This window comes from Podarcis cretensis (assembly GCF_951804945.1).
Source record: "Podarcis cretensis genome assembly, chromosome: 1".
NCBI classification, from domain to species: domain Eukaryota; kingdom Metazoa; phylum Chordata; class Lepidosauria; order Squamata; family Lacertidae; genus Podarcis; species Podarcis cretensis.
The window spans coordinates 4337894-4349900 of NC_137170.1; the positions used below are offsets into that span (position 1 = coordinate 4337894).

Consider the following 12007-nt stretch of genomic DNA (forward strand, 5'->3'; position numbering starts at 1 on the left):
GTTTTATTGGTTTATTTTTACAAACAACCAGTTTATAAATCTTATGAAATGAATATAAATAAGATATACAGACACAGTTCTGAGTAGCATTCCCTTTTTAAAAAAACTGAAGTCAATGTGTTCCCAGTAGTTTGCTCCCCTTTGCAAATGTTGATGTCGACTCTCAATGTTCAAATATTTGCCAGTTGCTTGGTGTCTACATTAATGGTATTCAATTTCAATGTTTGCTACCTGGTGGTAGGCAGTTGTCATCCAGTAGTATTCGGGTGCTTAATTTATTACAGGGCATGCAATGGCGTTCAGCATAAGGCAGCTTCCTCTGTTCCTATAAAATCTCCAGCCTCAGGACAAGTAAGCAAAGCATTGAAAGAGCCTTCCCTTTCATCACGTTGGCCTCCGGCAGTGGCGTAGCGTGGGTTGTCAGCACCCGGGGCAAGGCAAGTAATTTGCGCCCCCTAACCCGTGGATTTGCGCCCCCTAACCCTATCCCTAACCCTAACCCCCAGATGTTGTGCCCGGTGCGGCCGGCCCCCCCTGCACCCCCCACGCTACGCCACTGGCCTCCGGTAATGCTCTTTGCGGAGATGAGCCCAGCCCTGGAGAGCGAGATTGCAAATATGGGATTTGCGGGGGAAACCATCTTTTATCTCCTTATCTTCTTTACAGCTTAAGTCGAGGTTCCTGCTCTTCCCAGATAATGAAATCTCTCGCCTCTCCACTCAAAGTTGACACTTTCAGAATATTATTGAAGGAGCCACCATCTGCTCTGCACATAAACTCTGTGTGTATAAATCACAGGGTGATGCATGGTCTGTCTCAGGTATGGCAAGGAAGGAGTTTCAGGGGCTCCGGAAATTCAATAATGGCTCATAATCTTAGCTTCACAGAAGGAGGTTCAACACAGTCCCAGAGGGGCCTTAACTGGCGTCAGGGGACAGTGAGGTTAGGGCTTGACCTGGGCCAGGGGTGACTCCTGACCTATGACCTTTTTATAACCTCTACAGCAAGCCCAGTTGAAGGCCAACATGTCTGTACAATAATACATTACAGACAAAATCTGCAAAGGACTTGATATGCATTGCCTCTGATTCAATGCACTACCAGCTGCCTCTAATTCTCTTGAATAAGGCCCATTCCACACTATATATTTAACGGGGGCTCATACCACTTTAAACAGCGGTTCCTTCCCCCCCCCAGAGAATCCTGGGAACTGTAGTTTGCTATTCCACTCTGAGAGCTGCAATTCTCAGAGTTTCCTGGGGAAAGTGATTGATTATTAAACCACTTTGGGAACTACAGCTCTGTGAGGGCGGAGGTATGGTGAGTGTCTGAATCTACTTGTGCAAATACCGTATTTGCAATACCAGACATCTCTCATCCCTATCAACAAACCTTTGAACCAAAGAATCATAAAGTTGGAAGGCAAGAGCCTGCGATAAAGAATCTCAGCTAAAGCATCCATGACTGATGGCCATCCCAAAATAAAGGTAAAGAAGAAGAAGAAGAGTTTGGATTTGATATCCCGCTTTATCACTACCCGAAGGAGTCTCAAAGTGGCTCACAATCTCCTTTCCCTTCCTCTCCCACAACAAACTCTCTGTGAGGTGAGTGGGGCTGAAAGACTTCAGAGAAGTGTGACTAGCCCAAGGTCACCCAGCAGCTGCATGTGGAGGAGCGGGGAAGCGAACCCGGTTCCCCAGATTACGAGACTACCGCTCTTAACCACTAAACTGCACTGGCTGGTAAAGGACCCCTGACCATTAAGTCCAGTCGCAGACGACTCTGGGGTTGCGACACTCATCTTGCTTTACAGGCCGAGGGAGCCAGTGTTTGTCTGTAGACAGTTTTTCCGGGTCATGTGGCCAGCATAACTAAGCCGCTTCTGGCGCAACGGAACACCGAAACCAGAGCAGTGCACGGAAACGCCATTTACCTTCCCACCACAGTGGTACCTATTTATCTACTTGCACTTTTTGGTGTGCTTTCGAACTGCTAGGTTGGCAGGAGCAGGGACCGAGCAACGGGAGCTCACCCCATTGCGGGGATTCGAACCACCGACCTTCTGATCGGCAAGCCCAAGAGGCTCAGTGGTTTAGACCACAGCGCCACCTGCATCCCTGACGCCCATCCAACCTCTGGTTAAAAGCTTTCAAGGAAGGAGAGTCCACCACCTCCCAAGGGAGACCTTTCCACTGCTGAGCAGCTCTTACCATCAGAAAGCTATTCCTGATGATTAGTCGGAATCTCCTTTCTTGTAACTTAAATCCATTGGTTTGGGACATACTCTTAAAAGCAGGAGAAAACAAGCTTGCTCCCTCCTCCACATGGCAGCCGTTAAGATATCTGAAGATGGCTCTCATATATCCTCTTAGTCTCCTCTTTTTCAGGCTATATTATTTATAATATAAAAGCTTTAATGTAAAATTTCAAACTGTGTTGTATTTGTATACAGAAATACAGTGGTGCCCCGCAAGACGAATGCCTCGTAAGACGAAAAACGCGCAAGACGAAAGGGTTTTTCGATTTTTGAGTTGCTTCGCAAGACGAATTTCCCTATGGGCTTGCTTCGCAAGACGAAAACGTCTTGCAGGTTACAGTTCAGAGAACAAAAGGATGGAAGGTGCTCCGCCTGGTGGCTTTTGCATAACACTGCAAATTGTGGAAATAAATCATGACGGGGAGTCAAGGTTCTAGTTTATGAATGAATACTTCCTCAATGCATTCCTATGGGAATCCGTGCTTCGCAAGATGAAAAATTCGCTAGACGAAAAAACTCGCGGAACGAATTAATTTCGTCTTGCGAGGCACCACTGTAGAAGTTTAGTGTAATTAGGTATATTTTAATTTAGTTAATTATGTAATAGGTTTGTGTTAGAAAATGAATATGGATGTTGAATTTGATGTTTGTAATTTTTCTTTTTTCAGTTTTGGAAGTAAATAATGACGATGATGATGATGATAGAATAATAAAAAAAGATATTTGAAGATGGCTCTCATATCTCCTCTCAGTCTCCTCTTTTTCAGGCTAAACATACCCAACTCCCTCAAACATTCCTTCTAAGGCTTGGTTCAGACCCTTTATCATCTCGGTTGTTGTTCTTTGCACACATTCCAGTTTGTCAACTTCCTTAAATCATAGTGCCCAGATCTGGACACAGTACTCCAGGTGTGGCCTGACCAAGGCAGAATCGAGCAGGAATATTACGTCCCTTGATCTGGACGCTACAAAGCCTTGGCCCTGCAAAGAGTTAAAAACTGGCCCGGGTATGCTGTGCATTATTTAAAACCCAGCCTCTGAGCCACAGCAAAGACAAATGCTGCACTCTAAATAAATGATGCTCATAAAGCAATGCAAATATATTTTGCATAATTAGTGCCACATTATGCATGGTTATTTATCTTTCTGCATCATTTATGATGCTGGGCGCTGGAGAGCGAATAAGTTGTTCTAGTGAGTCCTCAAGCCCCATTCCAGCATCGCTGGAAGTCACACTCGGCCCTTCTCCAGCCCCAGGGACTCTTCCCATGTCCATAAGGGCTAGAAACTTACTTTTATTTAAAAACAAAAGCGTAAGTTTTGGGTACGGAAAATCCAGTCCTCAGTAAAAATGCAGGGAGTTAAAAACTTGAAAGTCCACATAGGGCTGTCATACGCCCAGATTTTCCTGGACATTGCTGGGATTTCAGAGGTGGAAGTGATGTCTGGAGGGAATTTTCAAAATGCAGTGCTTTGTCCTGGATCTTAGGTAAATCAATTGAAAGATCACGTTGTTTTTAACATTTTTGCATAAAAAGAAGGGGGGTTCAAAATCTTTGGGGGTGTCATCCAAAGGCAGCCCTGTTTAGGGATGTTTTGAATGTTTAATGCTGTATTGTGTTTTTAATATTCGGTTGGGAGCCACCCAGAGTAGCTGGGGAAACCCAGCCAGATTGGCGTGGTATAAATTATTATATTATATTATATTATATTATATTATATTATATTATATTATATTATATTATATTATTGTATTGTATTGTATTGTATTGTATTGTATTGTATTGTATTGTATTGTATTGTATTGTATGGAAGAATACAGCAGGAAGATCCTAGAAATAGGTTTATTTAATTTTTAAAAATTGATGGATTTGTGTTTCACTTTTCTACATTCACTCTGAATTACCGGTAATTTCCATTTATTTCAGTGGGTTTTGTTATGGAAGGCTTAGAGGACACATCAGGAAGTTATATGACATTAAAAGATGGTGGAATTTCAAATCCAAGACCAACGAATGTGAATATGGTATGACCCAAATGAGTTCTGCCTCTGGGCCACAATGAAGTATTCAAATGCTCAACGCAACTTTATAGCTCATAAAACAATCCAGGAGGGAGAGAAGATGGGGAGCCGGGAGGGCCTGGGCACTCATTACTGAAGAGTGATGTTGTGTAAATAACTGCTCAAGGGAACTCAAGTTACATCCAAGTCCTTTAAGAGACCCCAAAGCTCATTATCAGCTTTGCAAACGTCATCTGTTTCTTCTTCCTGAGCTTCTCCTCTCTCAAGAATATCTCTCTCTCTCTCTCTCTCTCTCTCTCTCTCTCTCTCTCACACACACACACACACACACAAACACGCACACCCCACTCTTCTAATCAGAACAAGCTGAATGAACACTGTCATTTCACAATCTTGGAGCCCTCACAGGTTGTATGATTCAGGAAAGGGAGCAGAACCCAGTATCTTGAGAACGGTGATCATTTCTTCATCATCCAAACTCTGTGTTCATCATCTGATGCCGTTCTCTGAGTGCCCTGTCCACATGGGGTGGCAACACGAGAATGACATACCCTCCAACTTTTCTCCGATAGAAATAGGGGCATCCCATTCCATAAGGATACATTTTTCAAATTATCACCCCTTTACAATTTATACCCCACACATGTAACTCACTCTACGTGGGGCTGCCCTTGAAAATGACCCAGAAACTCCAGCGGGTGCAGAATGCTGTGGCGAGACTCCATGGGAGCTTATTCATCCAGTGCTTTTCCAGCTGCACTGGCTCCTGGTGGAGTACAGGATCAGGTTTAAGGTGCTGGTTTTAACCTTTAAAGCCCTATACGGCCTAAGACCCTCGTACCTACGGGACCGCCTCTCCTGGTATGTCCCACAGAGACCTTACGGTCTTCAAATAAGAACATCTTGGAGATCCCAGGTCACAGTGAGGTTAGGCTGGCCTCAACAAGAGCCAGGTTTTTTTCGGTGTGGCTCCGATCTGGTGGAACGCTCTGTCACAAGAGACTGGGGCCCTGCGGGACTTGACATCTTTCCGCAGGGCCTGCAAGACGGAGCTGTTCCACCAGGCCTTTGGCCAAGGCACAGTCTGACCCCCTCCTTTGGCAATCCTCATAGAACTCTGGCCCAATGGTTGCCATTAATTTGACTTTGAATTGATTTTAGAATGTATTTTAATTAATTGACTGTGTGATTTTATGTTGTTGTTGTTGTTGTTTAGTCGTTTAGTCATGTCCGACTCTTTGTGACCCAATGGACCAGAGCACGCCAGGCACTCCTGTCTTCCATTGCCTCCCGCAGTTTGGTCAAACTCATGCTGGTAGCTTCGAGAACACTATCCAACCATCTCGTCCTCTGTCATCCCTTTCTCCTTGTGCCCTCCATCTTTCCCAGCATCAGGGTCTTTTCCAGGGAGTCTTCTCTTCTCATGAGGTGGCCAAAGTATTGGAGCCTCAGCTTCACGATCTGTCCTTCCAGTGAGCACTCAGGCCTGATTTCCTTCAGAATGGAGAGGTTTGATCTTCTTGCAGTCCATGGGACTCTCAAGAGTCTCCTCCAGCACCATAATTCAAAAGCATCAATTCTTCTGCGATCAGCCTTCTTTGTGGTCCAGCTCTCACTTCCATACATCACTACTGGGAAAACCATAGCTTTAACTATATGGTGATTTTATCATGGATTCTTCATGGATCACTGCCTTGTCGTGGTGAAGGGGCTTGAATAACTCAGAGAAGCTATGAACTATGCCATGCAGGGCCACCCAAGATGAACAGGTCATGGTGGAGAGTTTTGACCAAATGTCATCCACCTGGAGCAGGAACTGGCAAGCCACTCCAGTATCCCTGCCAAGAAAACTCATTGGACAAAGACAACAGGTGATTTTTATGTACACTGTGCTATTTTTACTTTGTTATTAGCCACTGTGAGCCTGGCTTTGGCTGGGGAGGGCGGGATATAAAAAAAATATTATTATTATTATTATTATTATTATTATTATTATTTATACTGGGTTGCTCCTGCCACTCTGATTTTTTATTTTTTATTGGAATTTTGTTTACAAGATAACGTAAACCCCACAAATCCACCGTCACTAAATGTGAACATAACACACTGTGAGCATAACATACAACAATACAAACAACCAAATAAAAGACTTCCTTTATCCTGTATCTGGCCTCCTTATTTACTCGTTGTAATGGTTGTTAGATAATGAAGCTTAATTGGTTTACGACCCCAATTAGCTGCAGTTTATAGCGGTCCGGCACGCTCCTCAGCCAAGCTGCGCCGATCTGCGTCTCTCCGGTTTCGCCTTGCAGAGTAAAAACACAGCGGAAAAACTGTTGCTTCAGATCCATGCAAACACATCAAGCACTTGTGTGTCCATTTTATCAGTCTTTTATTACAGCAGAATATTTACATCTCAGCATTCCCCTGGGCTGCTAGCAGCCATGGCCACCGTCTCCTTCAGCTGCGGAGACGGAACAGTGAGGAAACGACTCCTCCCTCCTTTCGGGTCACGCGACAGGAATTGAGGGACGTCACACAGAACTCTTTAACCCTGTGAGTTCTGAAACCATTCACAATGGTTATAAGGGGTTACTTGTGCGTAAGATGCCGTTACTTTCGGCTAGATTGCCTGGCTAACCATGCCTTGGCTGACAGCCCTCCACTCCGTGGCCGGTCAGTCGCTTGCAGAATCAGTCAGTGGGCGTTTCTTGAACCTCTTCCAGCATAGAAGCTGTTTGACGCCCAATCTCCGCCTACTCTCCCTGCGCGGAACTCTTCTGCGCAAGGAAGGACTGGGCAGAGGTGTGCCTGCGCTCTCTCCACTAGTTTCAGGCGAAGAGTCTTGGAGACCCCTCTCCGAATCCTCCATCTCCCTCCCTTCTCTGCTGGTGTTGCGCTGAATTCCTTCCCCTCTGCTGGTCCCCTCTCCTGCATCGCTCGGGAGCCTTGCCTCCACCTCTCGCTCCGATGTCAGTTCCCTGACACTCGTTATAATCTGTTTCCTCTATGAATAATTATTAATATTTTTCTAATTATAACTTAAATATCCATAAAGTCTCCTGCAGACATTAATTGAAACAAGTCCAGGTATGTATTTTAGGGCACTGTTTTGCGAAGTATTCTCTGCATTTTCCCCATGCTTTTTGAAACTCTTGTCTAGTGTGATCTCTAATTGCCTCTGTTATTCTAGCCAGTTCAACTTATTCTAACAGTTTGTCTTGCCATTCCTTTTTTGTTGGCACAGTTTCTTTTTTCCAGTTTTTAGCAGTTAGGATCCTTGCTGCTCCTGTGGCATAGAGGAATATGTTCTGATCTTCTCTGGCTATACCTGTGTCCGGAAACAGGTATAGCATGAGAAGATCAGAAAATATCCCAGCCACCCTGGGCAGCTTCCAACATACATAAAACATAATAAAAGATTAAACTTTTTTTTTAAATTTCCCTATACAGGATTGCCTTCAGATGGCTCGGGGGTCAGATAACTCTATACCTTCCAACATTTCCCAATGAAAATAGGGACATCCTAAGGAAAAGTGGGACATTCCAGGATCAATCAGAACCTGGGACGGCTTGGGGGGGTGTCTCTGTATTTGGTGTGCCCCCTCTCAGCTCCTTGCTGGTTAAGATGGTGTTGCTCTGGCAACATCCTGTTTGACCAGAGCCGGCCCAAGACATTTTGGCGCCTGAGGCGAACCACAAAATGGCGTCCCTTGCCTCCCCGCCAAGGAAGAAGGGGCGAGTGAAGATCTACATTGGGAACAAGGCAGGGAATAACAATCTACATTGGGATCTGCTGTCCTTGTGGATCCTGCTGCCTGAGGTGGTCTTCTCACCTTGCCTCATGGGTGGGCCGGTCCTGCGTTTGACTGACAATTGCTGTCTGGGTTATTTTGGCATCCAAGCTGAATCCAGAGGGTATTGGGATGGATTCTCTAAATCAGGGACATCCCTAGAATATAGAGACACTTGGAGGGTCTGGAACAGGGCCTTCTCTGTAGTGGCTCCCCATTTGTGGAATGCTCTGGGCGGCTCACAATAAAATATTAAAAACACGATAAGACATCAAACATTAAAAACTTCCCTAAACTTCTTAATCTCTGGGTTTGAGCCCTACATTGGGACCATGGTGGGGGGTTGGCCCAGTCGTTGGAGTCCCTTCCGACTGCAATTCTATGGTTCAGTTTGCATCAACCACCCCACCCCAACCGCTGAAAAACGTGTTGCAGCCCCTGCTGCATTCTACTGTAAGGAGCGACAAGGTTTTGCCTTGAAGAGACATCTCAGTTCTGCTCTGAAAATGCCAGCGGTGTTCAAAGACACACAGAGAGAGGTGTAAGGGAAGGATGAGGAGGGAGCAGCCAAAAGCTCTGAGCTGGCCGCCTCTGTGCATGCAGGGAAACCTACTGGAATCCTCTGGTGAATAGGCAGAAATGTGCTTGAGTTTACTGGGCTGGAAAACATCTCAGCACTGCTGCCTTTGACTATTCCCAGGGGGAGAGACTTTTGGCTCCGGCCGACCCAGTTAGGACCAACCTTCTTCCTACATTCAGCCTGTGTTGCAGTGGTGCATTGAAAATGCCCGGGAGATGGACTCTCTCGTTCCTCCGCTAGTCCATTTCCTTTCAATCAATTCTCTTGTGCAACCGCAAACCCCCTCCTGGGAGAGGAGCTATAACCTTTCCTTGGAGGGGAGTGTGCACAGCACAAACGCAGCTGACCTCCATCTCCAAGGTCAATTCTCCCTGGGCTTATCTGTTGCTGCTGGTCCTCCGCATGCCACACACACTGCCATCCCTCCCTCCATCTCCGGGTGTTTCTATGGCAACTGTTGCCACGGCAGTTTCCAGGCCCCCTCCCTCCCATGGTGGCTGCACCCTCATCCCTAAATCATCCTAGCCCTCTAATCATTCCTGCGTGCGCTGGAGGGGGGTGGGGGCTTCAGGGAGTCTGGGTGACGCTGTGAGAAGCCATGCTCAGCTATCCCTGAATTGTGTGTGCAGGTCCGTATAGTTCAAGCTATGGTTTTAAGTGAGAGCTGGACCATCAAGAAGGCTGATTGCCAAAGAATGGATGCTTTTGAATTCTGGTGCTGGAGGAGACTCTTGAGAGTCCCATGGACTGCAAGAAGATCAAACTGATCCATTCTGAAGGAAATCAGCCCTGAGTGCTCACTGGAAGGACAGATCCTGAAGCTGAGGCTCCAATATTTTGGCCACCTCATGAGAAGAGAAGACTCCCTGGAAAAGACCCTGATGTTGGGAAAGATGAAGGGCACAAGGAGAAGGGGACGACAGAGGATGAGATGGTGGGACAGTGTTCTCGAAGCTACCAACATGATTTTGACCAAAGTGCGGGAGGCACTGGAAGGCAAGAGTGCCTGGCGTGCTCTGGTCCATGGGGTCATGAAGAGTCGGACACGACTAAACGACTAAACAGCAACAGCAAAGCAAGTGTGCTGGCTTGAGGCGATGGCAGTTGAAATCTAAAATAACTGGAGGGCACCAGTTCTGACAAATGTAGAGAGACAGCTACCTATATGGATCTATATTTTAGGGACACAGGTGGTGCTGTGGTTCTGGGGCTTGCCGATCGGAAGGTCGGCGGTTCGAATCCCCGCAATTGAGTGAGCTCCCATTGCTCTGTCCCAGCTCCTGCCAATCTAGCAGTTCGAAAGCACGCCAGTGCAAGTAGATAAATAGGTGCTGCTCTGGCGGGAAGGTAAATGGTTTTCTGGGCGCTCTGGTTTCTGTCACGGTGTCCCGTTGCACCAGAAGCGGTTTAGTCTTGCTGGCCACATGACGTGGAAAGTTGTCTATGGACAAACGCCATCTCCCTTGGCCTTAAAAGTGAGATGAGCACTGCAACCCCATAGTCGCCTTTGACTGGACTTAACTGTCCAGGGGTCCTTTACCTTTTACCTTTATGGATCTCGTCTCACCAACCTCAGTCTGCCCTTAGCCAGCCCCCACCTTCTTATCTTCCTGCTCTGCTGGGCCATGATGATGGCCCACTGAGTCCAGCATTCTCTTCTCACAGTGGGCAACCCTTAGCCCCAATGGGAAACCCCCAAGTAGGACCCCAGCACAAGGGTACTCTCCCCTCCTGCGACTGTCTCCCATCTGTGTCCATCACCCATGTCAACCTTGCTGGCCGTTCTTGTCCAAGGGCCGTACGGTGCTCCCAGATCCTACATCATCACCACCCTCACCCCGGACCAACCTTCAGCTTGTGCTCATGTTCCTTGTTGACCCGCGTCAACAGCTGAGCTTTCCTCCGGTTGAGGGCATCAATGAGGGCATCACACTGGGCGACGAGGCAGGCTTCAAACTCCACGCTGTTCTCCTGTGGGGCAAAACACGTGTCAGATGGTCCCAGTGACGGGGACAGTTGAAACAGCTCCCATTACATGGTCTTGTCCTCATGCAAGTCTACCCCGACTTGGTGCCCTCCAGATGTTGCAGAGTAGCATTCACATCAGTCCCAGGGGGTATGGCTGATGAGAGATGCGGCCCCAAACATCTGGAGGGCACCTGGTTGGGGAAGGCTCTCCTGAGTAGCATAAAGATTCCCCAAGGTCCGCTGGAGGTGGCGGATATTGACTAAGAAACGTACACATTTCGTGTACATATGATGTCCACATTCTCCAGGAGGCCTGGTGAATGTTCACAATGGCTGGTCGTTATGCACATTTACCGCTCAACTAAGGACTCACCCACACTTTTGCTTGTCTGTTGCCTAGAAAGCATGGACCTGAGCCGTTTCTACCTTGCCATGCTCCTTTCCTAGGAAAAACCCAGTCTTTAGCTCTAAATCGGAGCAAACAGCAATCTCTGCAAAAACCAGATTGCTGTTTGCTCCAACTGAGCGCTAAAGAGCAGTTTTGCCTGGAGGTGGGGGAAGCAGTGGGATAAGAGTAAGTGTGGATCAGGGCGAGATTAAGACCTTTAGAGACCATAAGCACTTAAAGGATTTGGGTGCCCTGTATATATATCTAGTTCAAAAAATAAACCATAATAAACCATAAAATAAATTTACACTTTTTGAAATGAAACAAAGCCTACAGTAAAATGGAAAAGAGTGTTTATTTTTGTCTACTTCCACTTTATTTATATCTGGAAAAAATTCTCCTGCTTTTTCTAATTGTAGTCTTTGACCAGATCCTCAAAACTAATCTTATGTAAAACATCTGCTTCTACACTTAGTTGAGATAAGGCATGCAGCCTGCCTTGTTGAATAGTTGTTCTGCTGGAATTTTAAATATACTTTAGCTGAGGAAATGAATGCTCAGCTGAGCCATTTGTGACCATGAATGTTAAAAAATCCAGCAATGGAAAATTTCTGCGGTGCCCCCCCCTTTCCCTTGATGCCCTAAGCGTGTGCTTATTTTGCTTAATCCTGCCCTGATGTGGCTCAGCCCTTACATTACCCCTCCTCCACACAAAAACAGGTAACACACTTGAGCTACCCAGGCAAAATCAGGCCCTTACAATCGAACAGCATCTCTGTGCTGCCTTGAGAAAGCAGAGCTCCTGCAAAACCTCCTCGACCTTTCCAACCCATTCCTGGAGATCAAACCCCTTGACTGAAACAGTTGTGCGTCTCCATCCACAGCAGGACTGCTCTGTTAGGCGAGACAGGATTAGTCCCAGGAGAGATTACTAACATCAAGGCATACAAAGTGGGGCGAGGCAGCGGTAGGGGGTGGGGGTTTAATTTGGCAACAG

The 12007-nt window shown here is 46.6% G+C and overlaps 1 protein-coding gene and 1 long non-coding RNA gene across 6 annotated transcripts in view; one reads left to right on the forward strand and one right to left on the reverse strand.

Moving 5' to 3' along the window:
* Positions 1–12007, reverse strand: part of TRIM9 (tripartite motif containing 9) — an 80527-nt gene that overhangs the window by 34189 nt on the left and 34331 nt on the right. For all 5 annotated transcript variants that reach the window (XM_079989908.1, XM_079989911.1, XM_079989909.1 and 2 more), the window contains exon 3: positions 10503–10625. In XM_079989908.1, coding sequence (XP_079846034.1) covers positions 10503–10625 — 123 coding nt within the window. The remainder of the gene's footprint in view (positions 1–10502; positions 10626–12007) is intronic.
* LOC307221830 lies at positions 2364–2938 on the forward strand. Its single transcript, XR_013841556.1, has 2 exons — positions 2364–2459; positions 2817–2938. It is a non-coding gene; the product is annotated as an uncharacterized lncRNA (long non-coding RNA).